The sequence below is a fragment of the Halyomorpha halys genome, unplaced genomic scaffold, assembly GCF_000696795.3.
Source record: "Halyomorpha halys isolate HHAL.00 unplaced genomic scaffold, Hhal_1.1 Scaffold1268.1, whole genome shotgun sequence".
In the NCBI taxonomy this organism is placed as follows: Eukaryota; Metazoa; Arthropoda; class Insecta; order Hemiptera; family Pentatomidae; genus Halyomorpha; species Halyomorpha halys.
This window is the reverse complement of record NW_027115086.1, coordinates 100,693-123,025: the sequence shown is the minus strand read 5'-3', so window position 1 is coordinate 123,025 and position 22,333 is coordinate 100,693. Positions and strand designations below refer to the sequence as shown.

Sequence of the window (22,333 nt, the reverse complement as noted above, 5' to 3'; positions counted from 1 at the left end):
ATACAACGGAACAGCAATAAATCCAAATCTCCAGTCTTAATATTTTCACGATCGCGGAACGATATGATAATTGTTTGTGAATCAAACGATTTTCAATTTTCTACAGTCTCAGGCAATAAGTTTATAATCGCTCAAAATGAGTTAAAAATATTCTTCACGCCAATTAGATTCATTTAAACTTTTTCGTTTTTACAAGAATCTGATTTACGAAAGTAATTTTAAAGTTAAAAGCATTCTCCTCAAAACAGTTCTGGTAATTGTATATTTGCGATGGATCACTTGAAAAAGAGAATGTGAGATAAATAAGAGCTAAATATAGAGGATAAAAACGATAAGGTTAAGAACAAAAACAATAAGAAAAAAATGACAAAGAAACGAAAAAAAAATTGATGTTACTTAGTTATAATTATTTTGATATTTAATTATAATGAAAAAAAATTAAATATTATATTTTTGTTAATAACTTTATGATAGTATTTATATCAGATCTAATAACACTGTTATATAGTTGTACATCAGTATGCTGTCTTGTAGCAACCTAATATATTTGGGGCCATTGCTTGTTGAATAGAACATTTTTCTCTAGTAATTAAATTTTAGCTTCTTTTGTTAAAAATCTTTTCATGACAAAAAAAAACCAAATAATAAGCTAATAATCATTTCGTGAATTTTATTGTGAAGAAAATACACATTCCTTGGAGTAGCATGTAAATTTTTCAGGATGGCCCTGTATGAAAATTCATAAGTTGAATTATCATCATATTACTTGTGAATATAGATGAATGCAAATGGATCACATCTATAATATTTATATCAATAATATCTATATTAATATTGTGGAAGATTTTTTCTTTTAACCAATTCTAATAAAAAAATATCTGGTTTCATTGGTCTCCAGTAATTAGAAGTTTTAGGTAAAGCTTTTCACAGATTTCTAACGACAGTATTTTATCTATAAAATTATTTTAATAGGGAATTGATAAATACTTTCCTAATGTGTTTTAATATATTTTTATATTTCTTAGTTAAATTAATCACACATAAATCACAATTTAGACAAAAAGGAAAATCAAGACAACCTGAGATAAGATTATATAACGACACGTCAGATGTATATCCTGCTATTATATTGCTCCAACCTTGTGTCCTAAACAAACATGATACAGATAGAAATCAATCTCATTTGTTGTTTATTTTTTTTAATAAATACATTTTTATTTCATAAAAGTTAATAACAACAATAAATACTATATTTCATCTATTCCGCTGCAATAATTTTAACTAAGTTACATCAAATGTTTTTGTTCCTTAGCCAGTTTTTTTTCTTTTTGTTTTTGTTCTTAACTGTATCTTTTTATCCTCTCTATTTTACTCTTATTTATCTCACATTCGCTTTTTCAAGTGATCCTTCGCAAATATACCATTGCCAGAACTGTTTTGAGGAGAATACTTTTAACTTTAAAATTACTTTCGTAAATCAGATTCTTGAAAAAACGAAAAAGTTTAAATGAATCTAATTGCCGTGAAGAATACTTTTAACTCATTTTGAACGATTATAAACTTATTGCCTGAGACTGTAAGAAATTGAAAATTATGATTCACAAACAATTATCATATCGTTCCGCGATCGTGAAAATATTAAGACTGAAGATTCGGATTTAGTGCTGTTCTGTTGTATCTTCATTTGCTAAATTATATGCAGGATTGGTTCCTATTTTTGCACTTTAAATATATTTTTTATTGAATCTCTTTTAATTTTAAAACAATAATAAAGAATAAGAATCGTTAAATTTAAACATGTATAAAAGTTAATAAAAACAAAAAATATTACACTGCATCGGAATAGACCCTTACAGAACTCAATTTTTTTTTTTTTTTTTGGAACTCATAACGTATAAGCTACGTTTTTCATTTTGTTAAGAAATAACTGAAAGAAAAAAAAATTAAATAAAATAAAATACAGATCGTTATCGATGGTTTTTATAGCAATGTATGCTTTTTTCATATTTAAGAGTTTAAAGAGTTAAGACAAGATTGAAAGAAATTGTGAGCCAATTTATATGTATGTTCATGTACGACGTCAATGCTTAATTCCAAATATATCTTAACACATTCGAGACAGCACATATTTTTGGAGACCATTCCAACAACCAAAAAAAATTTTTGTTGTTTAATATTGGCCATTTTTTTAAAATAAAAAAACATGTTTGCAATAGAAATGAGTAATTTTGTACAAATAAGATTATTGCAAGCCGTGTATGCTGGTTGCTCCTCTGAATGTTTTTACTACGAAGGACGCATTGTACACCAGATGTGCAATATAAAATAAAATAAAACATATTAAATTCAACAACATTTATTCCAAAAATAGTCGGCTACCATAAAATCCTTATTCTAGGTTCAGTAATTAAGAAAATAATATAATTTTAGATAAAATGAAATAAATAAATAAAGAATATAAATCTAAAAAAACATACATTATTAAGAAGCAACACAAGAGATAATGAATTTTCTTGGAAGGATAGCTCTTACTTCTGTTGTACAGAATGATAGCTCTTGAAACAATCACCCTAACATAATCCAACATGAAACCAACATCAAATTTTATTTTTACACACTTCTAGAATGATTTTTGTTTTAAACCAGTCTTGTTCCTACGGCCGCTTCTTCCATACTGACTAATAGTTGCAATTCAAGATCATTGCACACACGGTGTGCAATAGGTCTCGAATGGGTTAAATATTCTTGGGTAATATGAATAGTTTTTAACGAATCGTAGGCATATATCAGTACTGATAAGTATAAAAGATTTAAGTACTAAAAATATAGATGTTGAGTAAAGTACAGAAACAGAAAAACAATTCTCTATCGATTAGTATGAAGGATTTAAGTTGTGTATTATGATAATATCTGTATTGGATGGATACGTTTTTATACAGAATTTTTTTAACTTTATAGTTCGTTTCTTGAAAAATCAAGGATATGAACTTAAATCCTTCATACTTAATAGTCCAGATATTTTAAAATACTTATAGTTTTTTAAGTTGGTTAATTTAGTGAACCTCCATGTGGGACAGGCATATGCTATGGATAGATTTTGATACAGATTTACAAAGAATCAATTTATTTCTAAAAACTATATGATAGTTTTGATTTTTTATTAAAATATGAAAACTTTTCTACATCATTTTCTTTCCGTTTTCTAATTTAACATTAATTTGTTGGTTGAATACTAGACTATTGTCTAACTAGTCACGTCGGACAATAAATATAGTTATATAGTAAATACTATTAACTAGTATTTTACAAAGTACAAAAGGGATAGGAATTTAATTTAAAACTATGTTCACGGGAAATATAGGTCGTCGTTTCATAAACATTATAGCTGTTGTTTTTTTAATGTTTAGAAGTAACTCCCATATATTAAAGCACTTCAATTTTTTATTAAAGCTTCTATTAGCCTGAAGTTGAGTTTTTATAACGCAACGAGCGACGGTGTTTCACTATGGAGTTTAATGGATGCAATGACATGTTTTTTTTTCATGATACGGTAATGGAAAAGCATAATATTTCTATTTGTTCTGTGATAATCCGTGAAGGACACCATGGCGTCTTTTACTATCCTTTTTTTAACGCTGGAGTTACCCAATCTTCCATTCAACTCGTTGAAGCCTTATTCCTCCAATCGTATTACAAGAGGATCGACTGTATTCGATTCCATTAAAACGATTGTAATTAGTATAGGACACCAAGAGGAACCAGTCGTACCAACCATTAAATACCCAATGAACGATCCTGAGGAAGCAGGAAGGAAGGGCTGGCCAGGCAGTAATATTAGACCTGGCAGAGACAGTTTGATTCCGCTTTCGAAGATATCAGTCCTAATTGAAGGGAAGGCACAATAGAGACAATAATGATGGAGTTGATGACATACTTCTTAAAGAGAAACGAAGCGGAGAAGAGCACCGACCCCTGACGGAAAGCGATGGAAACACTGTCCTTATCTATCTCGTGGAAAAGGGAAAGCTGCTAGCTTCTGATCAGCAATGCCTCCTGAATAACTTAAGTGTCACGGTATATTCTTTAGGTATACAAAGTTGGAGGAAGTCAAGGGCATAGGAACGAAGGGGCAAACGGGACCACTTGGCCCACGGGGTTCCAAGGATCAGGGGTGATTATTTTGGTTTGATATTTTTATCTTTTTAAGAAATATTTGAATAACTCAAAAAGCTATAACTTAATTATGCAATTAAAAAAGAAGAAACAAACACTCGCAGATATTAGGACGGAACAACATTATGGGAAGATGTGTCTTGGAAGTAAAATGGCGTAGTACTGTAAACTTCCACACGACTAACAGAAATTAGTAAACCAACATTTTCCAAACTTCCTTGTTCTTCCTTTAAAAGATCCTTCAGCTATTTAGTTGATGATTTTTCATTTTTTTTCTTTTCACCTGATTCACAGTGATGAGATATTCGCTTAGTTAATTATTTAAATATACATATATATTCTGACTTATACAACTCTTCTCAGCACCCCGCATATTACTTCATTGTAGTACCATATACCATTGCACAGCTTCAAGTATCCTATCATATGCACAATTCCCATACATTTATTATTCCAGAATTGTATCTAAAGAGTTAAAATAGAGATACCTAACAGGAGTAGTATAGTTATATATGGATGTGATAATCAGTATCATACTTTATTATTAATATTAGCTTTGTTATAAGAATTATTTTAGTGAATTCCGTAACTCTGAAATTCACCTCGATTCTATATAGAGGTGATGAAAGATTATTATTCACTATTTATCAGTGATTAATACATTTCGTAAAAGTTTATTTAATAGATTAACTTCTTTTCAATTACACAGCCGATTTAGAAGAAAAGAGATTGTTTTTATTCTTATTAGAGTAGCTACCATTAATTTTGTTTTTTTAATTATGTTGTTTCTGAGCACTTAATTTTTCAGTTTTTAGTAAAATTGGGTATGCTGAAACTTTAATTTAAAAAATTCCAATTTTTAAATGTAGAAAATGTGCGTACCAAAAAAATTAATTGCAAAAAAAAATACTAGCAACTATACATAGTTTTCGTTAAAGTAATAAAAAAATGGGGTAAAATAACTGCTTTTTTCTTCTCTTGGTCTCTTGGACTAGCAGATAGTCTCAAATTTATTCAATTGAAATCCTTTCTATCACGCATGTGCAACCATATTTTCTTGATGATAAACCAATAGTTCGAAGCGGATCGATTCTGGCCATAATATAGAGAAAAGTTGGAGATTAGTGTAAAAATGACCCAATATCAATTTTATCTATTCCCATGCACAACTATCGCTTAGGCACAAAAACATGTGTTTTCCTTGACACAATTATATTTCAAATACGGTTTGATCTGGAGAATTTATTCTCAAACAACAAAAAGACATGGTGAGGAAGTTATACTGACCCATGTAATGGTCAGATTTATTTAAAAAATCAAGAGACATGCCGTAAATACAGCTATTTTATTTGTCACATAATACTCAAAGTACAGAAGTTATTTTAGAGTAATAAAAAATTGTCAGTTTTTTTTTTTTTTGAAAGGGATATTATAAGGAAATGGGATTACTTTGTGAATAACACAGTAATTTGATGATCGTTACCTATAAAAAATGTCCTACGGGACAACCAATAGCACGTCCACCCCTTAACGCATTCACGCCCTATATTTCTTTATATCAAATTTTGCTCGGTTTTTTTTTTCTTTTCAAAGCTTGACCTATAACTTCTTCTTAAAGGAAACTTAAATAAATAAGGCAACACAAAAATAAAAAAATTTGCAATCTGCATTAAGAACAATAATGAACCAATAAATAAAAAATAAACCTCAAGTGGAATATTTTGGAAAATAAATCAAATTCTCTTAAGTTGAAGCAAACAGTTTAGGACAATATTAAGGAAAAATTATTTCCTCAGGTTTAATACTGGCATAAATATAAGAACGAAGATTCAATGCTTAAAAAGATAAATTTTTATGAAAATCTTAAAATGAGCAAAAGATAAAGATTTATTTACACCTGGTAGTAAAGTTATCACTTATCTCTATTGATATACTACCAAGAACAGCTTGAGAAGAAATTTATAAAATTCTCAGAATGCGGAATTATTAGTAAAATTTGTACCAGAATGCGTAGCTTTAAATTCATGGATTGAATGTTTTGTTCAGAATTTTCCTTCCTCTATTGATTGGGTGTCCCTTTAAAATTTCATCAGAAAGTCAAAAAAGGTTTAATATAGAGGAATAAAGGTCATAAAAAGAGTCATTTCATTTGTTTGTGTTGGTGTTGGTAAAAAAGACCAATAGACCCACTTGCCGGACATGTTCCCATCATTATCTCTTTTTTATTTATTCATTTTTTTTTTTTTTATTGTTCAACTGATAAAAGTGAGGAAGTAACTTACAATTATTTTTTATATTTCTTTGTATGTTTGTTTAAGTATCTCTGAGGCTTATCAGCCCTCATCTGTCGATTTCTCTATATTATTCTAAAGGGACTCGTCCCAGAATAAATTAAGTATTATTTTTTTATTTTCTTCTCGCCATTGCGAGCTGAGTATCTGAAGTGGGGGACCTAGAAGTCCAACCACCTCCATATTTTGTTTATTTTCTGTTTTCAAATATTTAAAACCTTTCGCACTATACGTGCTGTGTCTAAGAGAACCGATTGCAGAGCCCCTCTTTGTACATCAACAGGCGAAACCATTCACGCCTGCCACTGTGGATTTTGGTACAAGACCATTGGTGGATATTATGATTGGAGTTGTGGTAACTCCCTCCAAGTGATAGTTCCTTCAATCCAATCACTAATTCCTGATATTTCCTTAGTTTTTCTCCCACAGTAGAGCTTATATTATTATCGTTTGGGATTCCGACATGAATAAGTTCCGCTGGTTTATTGTGGCGTACTGTATGGTCCGTAATTATTGATTCATCTCAATAGAGCTTGAGAGGACCTTTTTGGAGGAGTCTATTTAGATGGTACTTGTAGTATGGATAAATTGTGTTGCCCGTATGGGTAGTACTTGGAGTATCTTCAATTAAGTTGTACTTTTCGCCAGTGCCTGATGCAAAATTTTGGCCTCTTAGTTTTTCTAGTTAATAATAATAATTATTATTATTATTATTACCAGTACTAGTACCAATAAGTTATCACTATTTCTTTGTAATTTAAAAAAAAAAAATCTGTGCCGATTAAGGTGAAAATTTTGTAAAAAACATTTAAATTGATAGATTGTCAGCTGTAGCATAGTGCATGATCCCTTATTTGCACGAAGTAATTAAATTAAATGGACTCTTTATATATCAACACTCAGGATGTTTTTTTTTTCGAACGAGCATAGCAGTCGCCATTTGAGAACTATAGAATTAGTTCTGGAGTTTAGACACGAATGACAGTTTGACAGACGACATTCACTGGTGTAATTCACTACACGTGTGTCCGATTTGTTAGTGGAAAAAAATATAATTTTTTGGAATACTTCTTTCTTATATTTATATTTATTTTGTACAAGAATGGAACATAAATTTGCTTTATTTCTTTTACAGAAACTCCCCTGAACATCGTGGATGATACTCGTTTATGATATGTAGTTATTGTTATTAACTGATGATATTATAAATGGTAAAAAATGAATGTAAAACTTTAATTACGACATTGTGGCCATAATCATTTTTAACATATAATATTAGATAAAACAGGAAGGAAAAAATAAGTGAGATTTATAATTAACAAATGTCTAAGTGACGAATATAATAATAGTAATAATAATAATAGACACACATAATAAGAAAAAAATATAACTGTAAATTTTTATTATATAACATTTAACATTTATGAACCATCAATCGTACAGAGAATACTGTCCCACTGAGAATGTCAACCATTGAGGTGAGTGCCGAGAAAACTATCATTGTGGTATTCTCACCGGAAAAAAAAAAAAATAATCTAAGAAAATAAAAAATTCCTAGGAACTACCCTCAGTTCTTCCAACTTTTAAATATAATAAAGTCCTAAAAAATGTGAACTTTAAAATTCAGGATTGGTATAAGTAAAATTTTAAAAAAATAAGTTCATGCAAAGACAAGAGAAACAGTGGAATAACTTGAAAAATTCTAATTTAAAATAAGTCATTCTCTCGTTTATTTTTATTTCATATTATTAGATTTTATCTAGATAAACTATTTTAAGGCATAGGATAATAAAGAAAATATACTAATTCTTATAAACAATAAAAATGTTTGTTATCTCTGTTGCAGTGATCTTAACTTATCATAATTGAAGCATGGTTGCAGTTTATAAAAATTTAAGGCGAATCTTAAAAACCAAAAAGGAAAAAATCTTTCATTAAGTAGCTGTGTCAATTTATATTCTAAATGTTTATAACAATTGTCCTCAGAGAAAATATTATTTATATATAAACTATATAAAAATTATGGTATCGACATTCCTATGAATGATGACTACAGTAATTATGTCACAAGTATAGCTCATGTCATAAAATAATTATAGGTCCTATTATTTTATACAATCAAGAATTAATAACGAAGAAATTACTACAATCCTGAGTTGTACGGCAACCCTAAGATGGTTTCTAATCGTAAATTGCCGACTTTTTAGCTTTTAAATGTTTGGAAATTTAAAATTATAATAGAAATTCTCCACCATCTATCTAATTATATAAAACAATTAATTAAGAGGAGAAAGTCAAAGAAAAGGTTGGAGTAATTGAGTGTGCAGTAGTAAAAAATGTTAAAAAATGGATGTTAAAACTTTCCCAGGGATGGAAATCCATTGCACTCTCAAGAAACCGTTAGATATATCCCATTAGTATGCTCCTTGCCCTATTTACGCTCCTTCGACAGATAGTAAAGAACCAAGCGCTTGGACCCTATACAAAATTATTAGAGAAGTTATTAAAATAATCAAAATGTTTAAGTCATGAGCGATAACGAAATAATTCCAATAAAGCAACGAAAAATGAAATGTTTTTTCAAAAGGGAAATTCAAATTAATCTACGAATGGAAAACTAAAACGAACAGGTGTTCTTAGAGGAAACAGAATTCATTCAAGTAAGACAACCTCCGATGTGAAGGCAATGAACGAAGAGCTAAAACATCGCCTTGACCTCCATGTAGGTATATATCCCTTCTCACTGAGCGAATCGTTATTAAGGAACGGGTGACTCAAAGGATGATTCAGATTTATTACTTGAGTTTTTTAACTGTTAAAAGATATAGATATGTTAATATTTAGGAAGATTTACATCCTTACCTAAAAAAAAAATGGATGCACTATTGATCAACCATTTTAACTAAAAAGAGGTTTTTGTTAATTTTAATTGTGCACCAATCATTCTTAACAACTATTTTTTTAATTTAAAAAAAAAAAACGATAAACTAGAAAAGATAATGATTTTCCTAAGCATACATTACAAAACTTTCTCTGCATATTTTATATTCTTCTTGTTATAACCTTAGATTAGAGCAACATCTTATGCTAGCGCTTGAAATAATTGTAAAATTACACAAAAAATATTACATAAAATTTTACAATATTAATATAATATTATATTATATTAATTTAATTTTTCAAACGAATTACAAAACACGAAACTATATGATGTGTGCCTTCAACTTAAGTCCAGGCGTTAAGTTCCACTTTAGAATATGCTGGTTCTGTTGTCAAGTGGACTGCATGAAGGTTAATTAACAGATATTGAAAATTGGCTTAAACTGAAAGAAAAATATATTGAATAATTTATAGGTTTACAAGTTTACGGGGATTGCCAAAGAAAATATTTCTTAATTTTAAATCTAATTAAGTTAATAAATTTTTATTTTGTGGTCTATTAAAATCGCAGCTATTGATGAATTGAGTTAGTAATTATGAAGAGAAAGGTTCAATTGAAGTAAGAAAGAAAATTAAGAGCGAACTAAATCAGATGGATGTTAAAGCATTACATATTCTCCTAGTCTTCCTTCCCTAGCCAGTGGACAGCTCCTTGGGTATCTACTCACAAATAATGCGTTTGAAAAAAAAAAAAATTGAATCCAGAAAATGGCTCTCTTCCACTCTATCTTATTATAATTATATGGCGATGTAGTTATAATTATTTGGAGAAGCAATTATAATAGTTATAATTATCTGGAGATGCAGTTATAGTAATTATAATTATCTGGAGATGCAGTTGTAACAGCTATAATTATATGTTTATGAGTAATAGTTATAATTATCTGGAAATGCAATATAATAATTGAATTACCAGAAGATGCAGTTATAATATTATAATTATTTGGAAATGCAGCTATAATTATCTGCAAAAGCGGTTATAATTATCTGAAGATGCAGTCATTATTATTTGGAGAAGCAGTTACTATGTTAACTACAAAACTTATAAATAATATCTTAAATAGCACTTATGTTATGAAATTAACCAAATGTACTTCGTTATTCATGTATCAACGATTTATTAAAGAACGAAAACAACACACCAAAATAAAAACACTCATTCGTTTACATGGCATGGGGATTGATTTGAGTTTTTAAAATTTTAATTTCAATCACGCCCAAATTAACCGTACGTCTTAAGAACACGGACAAATGTTTTTAAATTTGTAATTAAAAATATAATAGCATACAGCTAAAAAAATAATTATATTTCCTGTTATAATATTCAAATTTAATATTAAAATTACTTTAATAAAGTACAAAAAAAATATATTTGAATAAAGTAAGTACATAATTTAACGTAATAATATCTTCAACTTTCCATTCATAGGAAAGGATTAATGAAAGAGTATATGAAGGTAATTTACATATTAACATAATGGAAAAGCTATGAGGAGCTACGAAGTGTTATTTCCTTGAAACCAGGCCTGGCCGAGACCTCATTCTTCAGTGTACTTCCGCCTCCAACTCTCTACTTTATATGGAGTCGACCCTTCCAAGGAATTTCGAACAAACTCCTAAGAGAGATTGCTGATATTGCTCAAAGTTCAATTATTTAATATAATAATTATTACGTACTCGCAACGATTCGAATAAATAAATTCAAGTTTTAATAGGTCACAAATAACTTTCAAAACACTGACTTGGGTCTTTCTAAAATGATTTTGCCTGTTGGAGAATATTTTATATATACATAAAATATTCCTCATATATTTATATAAATATATTCCCCGATATATGTATAATTGTATATATGTTGGCAAGCTCATCTTGGACGGACATATATACAATTATTATAAATATATAAAAGCACTTAATTATATTCTAAACAATATTTTTTTCTTGAAAATTCAAATTTCATGTAAGACTATATATTATTTAAAACAAAGAAACAGATTTTTTTTTCTCAGTTATGTCCAGAGAAGAAAAAACGTTAAGTGCAGTGGGGATAACGTTGAAACAAGATAATTTTTTAAGTGTTTAACGTAGACAAAAAATGAGTCGGGTCATCTGAGAACACCAATATTGGTTTTTTGATTTAAACACCATTATTTCAGATAATTAAAAAAAAATGGTAAACAAATGTATTAAAAAAACTTATTCCTGAGTACATGTTTAAAAGTGTTTAAGTTATTTATATTCTTAAATAATAAATATGATTTTAAAACAGTGCTTAATTTATGTCTACCTTCATTCGTTTACATATAGATTTCTAAATCAAGTATCATTCACAAGTATTATTTTTATATCCAAAGAGCAAGTACTAAATGCTATCTATTCATAATTAAAAACTCAAAAGAAAAAAAAATTTTATTATATGAAAAATATAGAAATCATATAAGACATCAAAAGTAGTTTCTAAGATTCATACTTGATAATGATGAAGTCTAAACTGATTGGAATCTTACGTCTGTTAAAACTTACCACAAGCTAAGCTAAATCTTCTCAGTTCATTAACAACTATTTGAAATAGATAAAAATAAGATTACATGAGGAGCTACATATTATTCGAAAAATATGTAATGTACTATCTCATAAAACGCCTGAATATTTGTAATAACCTTCAGGAAATATAGTGAATGATTAGTAAAAACAAAAAGAAAAAAAAAACAAGATTTTTTTTGTTTTATTCATTTTGCTTATGTTTCCACTAAACAATGAAGGCCATCATAAAGGTTACTGGAAAGATATGCACAAAAACGCCTGGACTAATCTTCGATTAATTCGATTGCTTTTTCACAGTTAACCATCAGCTTTAAATAAACATTTAAAATCCATTATTTATACAGTCTCATTTTCGTTCGTATTAATTCGTTGTAACCACGACAAACGGTCTAAATTTTTCAATTCAAACAAAACAATACTGTAATTTGTAATTTGCAATGAGCTTGTCTCAAAAAGCAATTGCCTAGTTGATTTATCACTGCCAACCACCATTCAAGAGTTATGATTATTAATACCAATATATTATTTGATAGCATCAAGGAAAAGAAATAACAGTTTTAGATTAATAATACAAAATAAATGGTTTCTGTGTTTTGAATAAAAATTTTAAAATTCCGTCAACCAATATCGCCAACGAAGTCAAGGAAAAACACTTGAGTTACTTCCATGCGATCTACGGCTCAACCACAGTATTAACGCAGGAACCACAACTATTTCATCCAAGATAGGCTTATCTAATAAATAATAGAACTAACAGGATTTTAAAGGTCATAGAGATCCCATTACCGAAAACTATTGCCCAGTCTAAAAGTATATATGGAAACATTTGAAGCACATATGGATTATGTCACGCTAAGACATGAAACTACTTATATTACAATAGGTTATGTAAGCAGTTTTATAACATATGAATGTAGAACAATATTTTTCAAATGAATGTTAGCCAAATATCAATTATGTATTTATCAAAACAGTTACATTCCGTGATCCGAAATTAAGGAGATAGTTGCAGAATCGTTTAATAGAATAATTATTTGTATTTCAAAGAAATCATTATTTAAATATATATAATTTAAATATATATAATTTTATTATTTCAAAAATTAAACTATTCTGAGGTAGTAAATAATTAAATGACGAATGAAAATTGTAATTAGTAAACTTAGTTTCTCTTAAACTCATCCATCATCATCATTACCATTATTTTGGGTGGGGAAGATGAAGATGAAATAATTCTAGAAATAGCGAATTAAAAAAAAAAAAAAAAAGAAGAAATTCATGTTTCTTCCCTGTTACATCAATAATGTATTAAATTAGGTAATGCTGACAGTGCTGAATTCAAACAGACAGGTAGGGTATAGTTTTGCAAGAAAAACAAGCAACGGAACTATGGCTTCTGGAGAAGAACAAAGAGAAAAAGATAATAACACAGACAAGGGTGCATTAGACCAACAGGTCCAAGCACCTTCAACTTCCACTATTTCATTACAGGCTATAATGTTATAAATAGAATATAGAAAAAAATCCAAATTTTATTTAGTTTTTCGTTGTCTTTTCTAAATTTTTTTTTTTATTTTTTTTTTTAATTATTTATTTATTGTAATTTACAACTGTACAAAATAATACAATAGGTAAATATGTAGTATGTTTCATATACACTTGAAAATCTTGGGAAGGAACCACCCATTAGTGGTACTTCAAACATTAATTTAAACTAGAAGGTCTCGTGGCCATCTTCTTTTCAGACGCCTCGGAGGATTATCAGGGATTGTTAAGGATGAAAGATTAAGAATTAATGGGTTAGGATGGTTAATGAGTTTGGAATAAAAAGACGCATATCTGGTTTGGGTCAAATCTGCAACGAATGGGATGTTAAGGTCTTTATGAATGAGTTTATTTGTGACGTAGTAAGGAGCATCAAGGATTTTACGTAGGATTTTGGATTGTAACGATTGGATGCGGGAAGAATTTGATGGTTTGGTGGAGCCCCAGATTTCAATTCCATATGTCCAAATTGGTCTGATTATTGTAGTGTATACTAATTTTTTGTAGTGAATGGGAAGTTTAGAGCGTTTGTCAAGTAAGTGTTGTAGCAATCGGAATCTACGAGCAGTTTCTTGTCGTTTCAGTCTTGTGTGTGGATTCCAAGTAAGTCTCTTGTCAAGATGGAATCCTAAGTATCGAATCTGTTCAACAGGCGTTAGTGGTGTATCTAGAAAGGATACTGTAGGACAGGAGGGCAGAGGTTTATGGTGGGATTTTTCAGGATTTATTTTGATTCTCCAGTTTTTACACCATTCTTCAATAGATGATATGTGTGCCTGTAGTGTTTGTGATGCATTAGTTGGGTCGTTGTTTACAGAAAGTATACATGTGTCATCAGCGTATGTTGTTAGCACTGTGTTAGGGTGGGTCGGGATGTCAGCTGTATAAAGAATGGGACCTAAGATACTACCTTGAGGAGCACCGGCGGACTGAGAAAAGAGAGATGAGTAGGGTAGGTTATGATTTACTTTAAAGATTCTATCAGTGAGGTAGGAGCGGATTATAAGGAAATATGTTGGGGATAGGAATTGCGAAGTTTATAGAGCAGACCTGGATGCCTGACTCGTTTCTAAATTTAAAAATCATTTAGCTTATTAAACGTCCAACACCACAAGTTATTCTTGGGCAATTTGAAATTCTATAGTATATTTGTTAGTGTTCATTTAGTGGGTTTCCCGGCGTGGTCTACCAATTAGTGCAGTTATCATGGTCTCAGGACCATTATTATTAACTTAGTGGGTTGAAGATTTTTCTTTGGTACAACTTGATCTTGGATTCTCATATGTCCCTAAGAGAACAAATTTCACGTCCAGAACAAGTTTTATTATGGCAATGAACATCTTCGGCTTAGTTTAGTATTCGTTATAATAAATAGAGAAAACATTAGTTACTTGTTAAATGGAAAACTGTGTCCATAACTTCATTAAACGTTTCGTTCATGCACATCCGTACTAGATTTACTAACTTCAATATTCCCTGATCAATCAAAATATTATACAGTTTCTTATTGAATAGAATCCTATACTTTTTTGAAAGCTTTATAAACCTGACGAACTACCCCGTTATATTAAAACTTTTGTAATATTTGACGTAATGTAAAAATTTTATCAATAATTTCTTCATCGTATTCCGTGTTTCGACTCGTTAAGATTAGCATAAATATTTAAAATAAATTATAAGATTAAAAATATTTATTATTAAAACTTTTTCCATCACAAAAATTTCAATTTGGAGAAATTAAAAATCCCTTCAATAAGCGCTAGAAATCAAAAATACATTTCAATCCTTAGAACCTTTAGATGAGGATCGCAAAGATATTGAGAAGTTATGAGTAAGAATCAAAGATAATATTAAAGAAGTCGGTAATTTGCGTCTCGGAAATAAGGATAGTAAACAGAACAAACCTTAGATCGATGAAGACAAAATGTACAAAGAAAGAAAAGCAGTCAACCTAAAACTCACAATAATTCCAACGAAATCAATGTTACTTAATTCCGCACCTTAAAGAATGCGACGTCTCAATTTCTCAGAAATGGAAAAAGAGAATATATTAGAAAGAAAATAAAAAATAACCTAAGAAAAATATACAAAGGTATTAACTAATCGCGTAAATTTTGGAGCTAAGTAGAGTCAGAAAGAATATAAAAATGATAATATTTTAGCTCATCCGATGGATGTATTGGATACGTTTAAGAAACACTTTGACAGTATTTTGAATATGAGAAATAATTTTAAATTTCCTCCGCCTTAATACTGAATAGCAGAACCGAGTAAGGAGAAGTCGAAATAGCTATTGGAAAAATAAAATTTTATAAAGCTGCGGAATCAGACAATATTCCTAGTGGACAAGTCCAAGGCATATGCTAGAGAAACTAAAATATACTTTTTGGTTAAAAACGATCTGGGAAATTGAGAAAATGCCTGAGGAATGGAGGGAGTATACTTATTCTAGTTCAGAGAAAATGGAGGAGGACGGATTGTAACCACAATCGATACATCTTACTCCTTCCTATTATATAGTATGTTATAAAATATTTACTTTCAACAATATTTCAACAATAATTCTTGTGAGGTGAGGGTTTAAGTGATCTATGTACATTAGACCAATTCTATATTATAACTTACTATTAATGTGTATCTAGTCCTCAACTTTGGAGGACGTACCTGAAACAGAAAAGAAAAATCACATTATTTCACGTATAAAAAAAAAAAAAAAATAAAACAATTAACTATAACTATGTAATTTGAGAAATAATGGAGTAAGATTCTGATCTAAGGAAAACTTCAAGGGAAAACCACTGCAGGTTCAAGGACGAGCAATCAGATGACGATAACACAATCATTAAAGTTAGGTAGAGAAAATAAACCCAACTGATAATTTATGTGAGAAACTCGATTTGTGCGAAACCACAAGGGTTTTTTTTTTCTTCGTTAGTTAAGGAAAACAAGGACAAGATCTGAGAGATACACACGAGGAGTGAATTGGGGTCGTTGAGCAATATTATCGAGTATTTCAGTCAATACACATTTATAAACCTCTTGAGGATTTATATAATCTTTTTAATTGAAATATAAGCAACAAATTAAAATTAATTAAAAAAAGCTATTCTGCATAAATGATGGAAATCGAGATGAAAAAAAAACGAATGCTTATTTTTTTTTCAAAGCTGTTAATCCAGTTCGAACCAGAGATTCTGACAGGAGTGATCGAAGATTAATCTTTAGCACTGATTTAATAATTTCAGGATATAAATTAGACATTAGTCAGGTTAGAAATGTTCATTAAGATTAATCATTTGGTTAAATAACGAGACGAAAAAAAAAAGCTCTTTATATAAAACTATAAATGCCACAGCTTAAATATAACTCTAAGAAATCTTTTGTAAACAAGAGAAGAGCAAGGAAGAATAGGAATAATTAAGGAACGGAACGAGGACAGGAATGTGTTGACTGAATGGTATTGGAATAGCTATTATAGCCGTGTACTACCGTTAGTATAGGCGGCGACCTCCTCCTCAGGGCAGGCCATTGAGAACATCTGCGTAGGGAATGGTTCAATAATTGCCAAAGGACTCAAAGGATTCAACAATGACTAATAGAATCGGTTAAGCTTTCCAACAGGAAGTTCTAATAGAAGCATGAAGAGCATTAAGTTGCGTTTTGCGTGAAGCAGCATTTACTGCCAAGGAACCCATCAACACATATCGATCTAAGTTTGATTCCCATCTGAATTCAATATAAAAGAATATTTTGCTGCAAGAAGTCTTCAGAAATTGAACAAAAAAGCATGGGACCATTCATTAATACAATTTATTTATATCAGATAAATTCCTATTTACAACTTCTGGATACTCAAAGTAAATAAATTCAAAATAAGCTATAATACTATAATAAATAAGTTATATAATAAAATATAAAAACAAACCAATACACCAAGAGCCCACGAAGGAAAAAAGTTATGGTAGAGTTGTTTGTCTATTGATAAAATGGTCTTAGAGCCGCCATAACTGCTTAACTTATCCGATATAGCAGGAACCCTTCCACATCTTCATGACAGCGCCTACGAAACAACAGCTCTGACCTGTAGCGTAACTAAGGCACCGAGGCGAACATCCTATCCGATTCATAAATATTTTTTCCTCATAGAATCGTGATATTTTACACTAATTATGTGCCTCTTTTTGTAAAAGTACTTTAACTTCTCTATTAATCTTTTTTATACTATATGCTAGGGACGTGACGAACGTGGGGATTGGGCCGTAGATCCAATAGCGTCCAGTTCGAAACGTTGCGGGTTCGATTCCCACTGGGACAGTTAATATTTATTTTCTGGCGGTCCCGAGAAATGTATCTTGGCACACCCACGTTCGTAGGCGACGAAAACTCTGTAAGAGCCAGGGATTGGCAAAAGCCCCGCTAGATACCAATACTAAATAGAGATACCTAATATGCAAGAATCAAAGTGGATTTAACTCTTTTTCTTATCATTAATTCTGTTGACAGATTTTTCCAGCCACTGATAAATTTTTCCTAAATAGAAAAATGTCGATGTTTTTATCCAGCCTGTGAGATGACATCCAGAAGTTAAGTCAATAAATACCATTTAACAATTGAAAATAACACAGCCTAAGCCACTCGATTTTTTCACCGGTATCACTTATAATAATTTAAAGCAATATGGTCTGATAAAGAATATCTCTTTGTTAAAGAATCCATAGAATATGACTTTCGAGGTTTTGATTGTTCGAAATTTATGGTATTAGATTTAAAACTGACATTTTCCAAGGATCCCTTTGTAAATAGGTCTACATTTGTGTTAATTATATCTCCATTTAACTTATCATCAAGTCCAATTTTTTTTTCTGTAACAAGTAGAGTCAATATTTATTGCAACAAGCAAACAAACATAAAATATAACACCTGTTTTGTGGCTTACAGCATGCTATGATTGGTAAAAATATTATACCGTCGTAGATAACGCTAAGAAACCAAGCTCTACGAATGTTAGATAGAGGGAATGCGGGGAAACTAGAGGGGTGATATCCGACCGGATATACCACCCATAACCTATTAAAATTATAGTATTTTTTTATACTTCAACAAATACTTATCTTTACAATACTTATATAACAAATAAAACACATTTATTTGTTTTATGGAATTTATTAGAAACATTAAAAAAAAAATTGTGGTTCATTTTTTTAGGTGACGTCCCCTTGCCATTTAACTGAAACTGACAAAAGCTCAGTAGTTTCCTGTCAAGAAAAAACTTCTTGGTAAATATTTCCTGGCTAATAAAATTATTAAAAAAACTAGTTCACATAGTTACCCACATTGATTAAAAAAAAAATTATAATGTTACTAATTTTAATAAATTCCATTATTATTTTATTTATTTGTTTTTCCTAAAGTATTATAACTATATTAAGCATACTTATAAGCCAATGGATATCCTTTTTTAGAACCACTATCGGTTATCATAATTGTAGAGAAGTATGTGAATAAATAAGAAGATGGTTTGACTGGAAATATCACAAATCCTAACTGAGAAGCTGCAATTTTAGGCCTACAACAATCTGTAGATAGAATTGGGCTCTATAAATTTTTTTAAATTAGTTAATAATTTTTTCTTGTATGTGTTTGAAGGATTGTGAACGAGTTAATTTTTCTAGAGCAGGTTTTTTTTACTGGTTTTTAATGCATTCAGTCCTCTACAGGAAGTCCAAATGTTAACTGGTCAGATTTTGGTATGTGTGATCGGTGAAAGGCTATCACAATCAGGTCAGTTGAATTACTAACTGGCCTGGAACTTGTAGTATTCTGGTCCTTGTTTCAAAGACCATTCCATTTAATTATTGTTATATATTAGTTATTGGAAGTTAAGCAACTTGTAGATATGTTCGGTCAATGTATTTTTTTCTTTCTCGAGATTGATACTGCAAGATGCTGGGTATTACCCATGACGTATGTGACATTCACAACAAAATGGATGATGAAGATTCTTATGCTCCTAGAACATCCCTCATGCGTTCCCTATGACTTTTAAAAAACTCATAAAAATCGGTTGATTAATTTGGAGAAACGAGTTTTCTTAAGGATGGGTAAACGACATGTATCATTTTTAAAAACAAGTAGATATATTGAGCCTAATAAGTTATGTTGTATATATAAGTTACATGCAGCTGTAACTCCAACATCGGCTGTTTCGACTGGACCCAATAAAGAGCATTTTTTGAGTTTACTTCAATCGTTTCATTTCGCACTCCTGCCTCTCTTCTATTATTTTCATTTTTACATACACATTGAGAGAGAGAATGGGTGAAGGAGTGAGAGAGAGAGGCTTTTCAATAACAAAATGATGGAGCTGTGTATATCCTTGAAATAGTAAATAATGAAAGTCAGATTACTGAATGGATCTATGAATCTGTGCAACTTTCCAACCAGGACGTGACTTGATACTCTGTTATCAAAAATTCGAAAGTAACAAACCATGGACTACGAAACGCAACAGAATTTTCCTCAGATGAAAATTCACTTTAAGTAAGATAATATTTAATCGCAAAGCAGAAAGATATATAATGTATTTTTAATAACCTCATTATGTCGAGTCTCGAATGTGAAATTACTTACTATCTTTCACATAAGTTCATTTTAGATAAATTAATCGTTCCTACCGTTACAATGGCAAGATCTTATTCTTTACAATAAATTTACATAGACTTTGATATTCCATGGGAATGAACTCAACTAACGATTGACACATTATGCAAGGCCCATAATTTTAGCGGCTTAATTATCATTGTATATTAAAAAATATAATCCCATAAGAGTCACAAATGGAGGTTGAATTAGTATTCATCAAGAACGAACAGACTGAATAATACAGTATATCATTAATCCGTTTGAGTCACAAAATAACCATATTCTGCTTTGGCAATGAATAACAAACACCCTACAGCATTTAATGCATTAGAAAGAGCTGCTTGGTTTTAAACTCATAAAATATTAAATGAATTCCAAAATTGGTCTAGATAAGTATAAGAACTATTTGTTTTTACAAACTGAGATACGTTTTATTTGCATATCTTTGAGCCAACCAGCATGAAGTGTAAAACAAGATACATGTGGTCTAATATAAATAAAGAAATATAATAATTTTTAAAACAGGAGCATTAAATGGTACTTAATGATCTTTAGAATTCTAATCAATTTGGGCCTGACCTGATATATACTTTAAGAATTTTTACTTAGTTATAGAACTTCAAAATTCCACATGACTTCAAAAGTTTCAAGTTGCCGAATGAGGCCCACCAGAGATGTGGAAAGACGGGAAAGGGCAGAAAGGCTTAGGGAAAGAAGTATAACTTCCGAGTGGAATCAAAGATTATCTGGTTTTTTTTTTTGTCCTGTTATTCTCCCATTAAACAGCTTGCCTTTAACTTTTATTTCTGGGTCACTTCTTCTGCGGAATATGAAGAGAAGTTTAATCATAAAGCTATCCAAATTCTATCAGTTATCAAGAGGCAAATATCAGTTTTAATTATTAATCTCCTTCAAGTTTTATTTTCAAAAATATGGCTGAATAACTTTAAACCAGAAATTGGAGTTCATTGATCCACTAAACTTGTCCTCGCCTGTGGTCTTAAGTAACGCAATGTTTTTGTTTATTGTCAAGTTGTTTTCAATTTTCAGCATTCTTTCAAAACAATAGTAATTTTAAGGTTTAAAAATATATATATACATAATTCGGATTTAATTAGCATTTTCAAACAATGTTTTATTTTATTCTAGTATGTTTTTTTTTTAATTTATTTAATGTAATAATGTACAAAATAATACAATAAGTAAATATGTTGTATGTTTCATATACACTTGAAAATCTTGGGAAGGAATCATCCATCGGTGGTACTTCAAACATGAATCAAAATTATATATAATTATAGTTGTGGTTTATTAGTTATTACAATTATTTGCTTGAACAAAAAAATTTAATTTTTATTAAATTAGTAATTTTTTTCACTTCTAGGCGGCGTACCGCTGGGAACGTCCATGCACCGCAGAACTAGCGGCCGGCCATACAGTGTTAAGAGAAATACATTCGGTAACAACGAATATCCTTACGTTGACGAACGGATTTCCTTAATTTCCCCCACCCCTAGATCCAAGGGGTAAATCCTGGCCCATGTTTATGTTCGAATGAACCAATGTATAACTTCAGAGTTATTTGAATCTTGTAAATAGAGTACGCAGGATAGAACAAAAAAAAAAAAATGAAATTTCTTGCAAAATAATCCTCTTTCATGGTAATAACCTTTTAACTTTAAGTCTGCTCCATATTAAACACAGTTTGTCTACCTTCCTCTAAAAACCCTTTTAAATTAATCATATTAATTTCTCAAACTTATTCTAATTCAATTTTTTTTCATAAACGCAGTAGTCTTGTCTTTCTGAATAAGAGCATAAGTATGAGTCCATTGCAATTATTTATTAGGAAAACACCCGCCATATACGAAAGTTTTACAGGGAATGCTAAGTTTAAAATCAAATATGCTTTATTTCTATTATTATCAGTAAAATATTAAGCGCTTGCCTCGTCAGTGTTCTGACAAGAGCTTAGATGGATTTCTAGTATTCGTGCCCAAGATACTCAGGCGGAGGTTCTAGATCACGCACAACCGCTTTGCTGATTAACTTTTTTTAAAACTGATTTGACGTTTTCTGTTTGTTTGTATTTGTCAATTTTTTGCTAGTCATGCACCACCACTACTGGTTGGAAAGTATAGTCCTAAACCGTATTCTAGTAGTTATAAAAGTATTATATAATTGATATCAAATGTATC

At 30.1% G+C, this 22,333-nt stretch overlaps 1 protein-coding gene across 5 annotated transcripts in view; it reads right to left on the bottom strand.

Annotated features, from left to right (window-relative positions):
* LOC106689042 (CD109 antigen) overlaps positions 1–22,333 on the bottom strand; it is a 99,743-nt gene that overhangs the window by 56,319 nt on the left and 21,091 nt on the right. For 2 of the 5 annotated variants that reach the window (XM_014433786.3, XM_014433785.3), the window contains exon 1: positions 2,478–2,602. The exons of 1 other annotated variant lie outside the window; for it this stretch is intronic. In XM_014433786.3, coding sequence (XP_014289272.1) covers positions 2,478–2,587 — 110 coding nt within the window. In that variant the 5' untranslated portion in view covers positions 2,588–2,602. Of the gene's footprint in view, positions 1–2,477; positions 2,603–16,118; positions 16,164–22,333 lie in introns of those variants that run through there. 2 more of the 5 variants (XM_067052181.1, XM_014433789.2) reach the window with 2 other exon arrangements.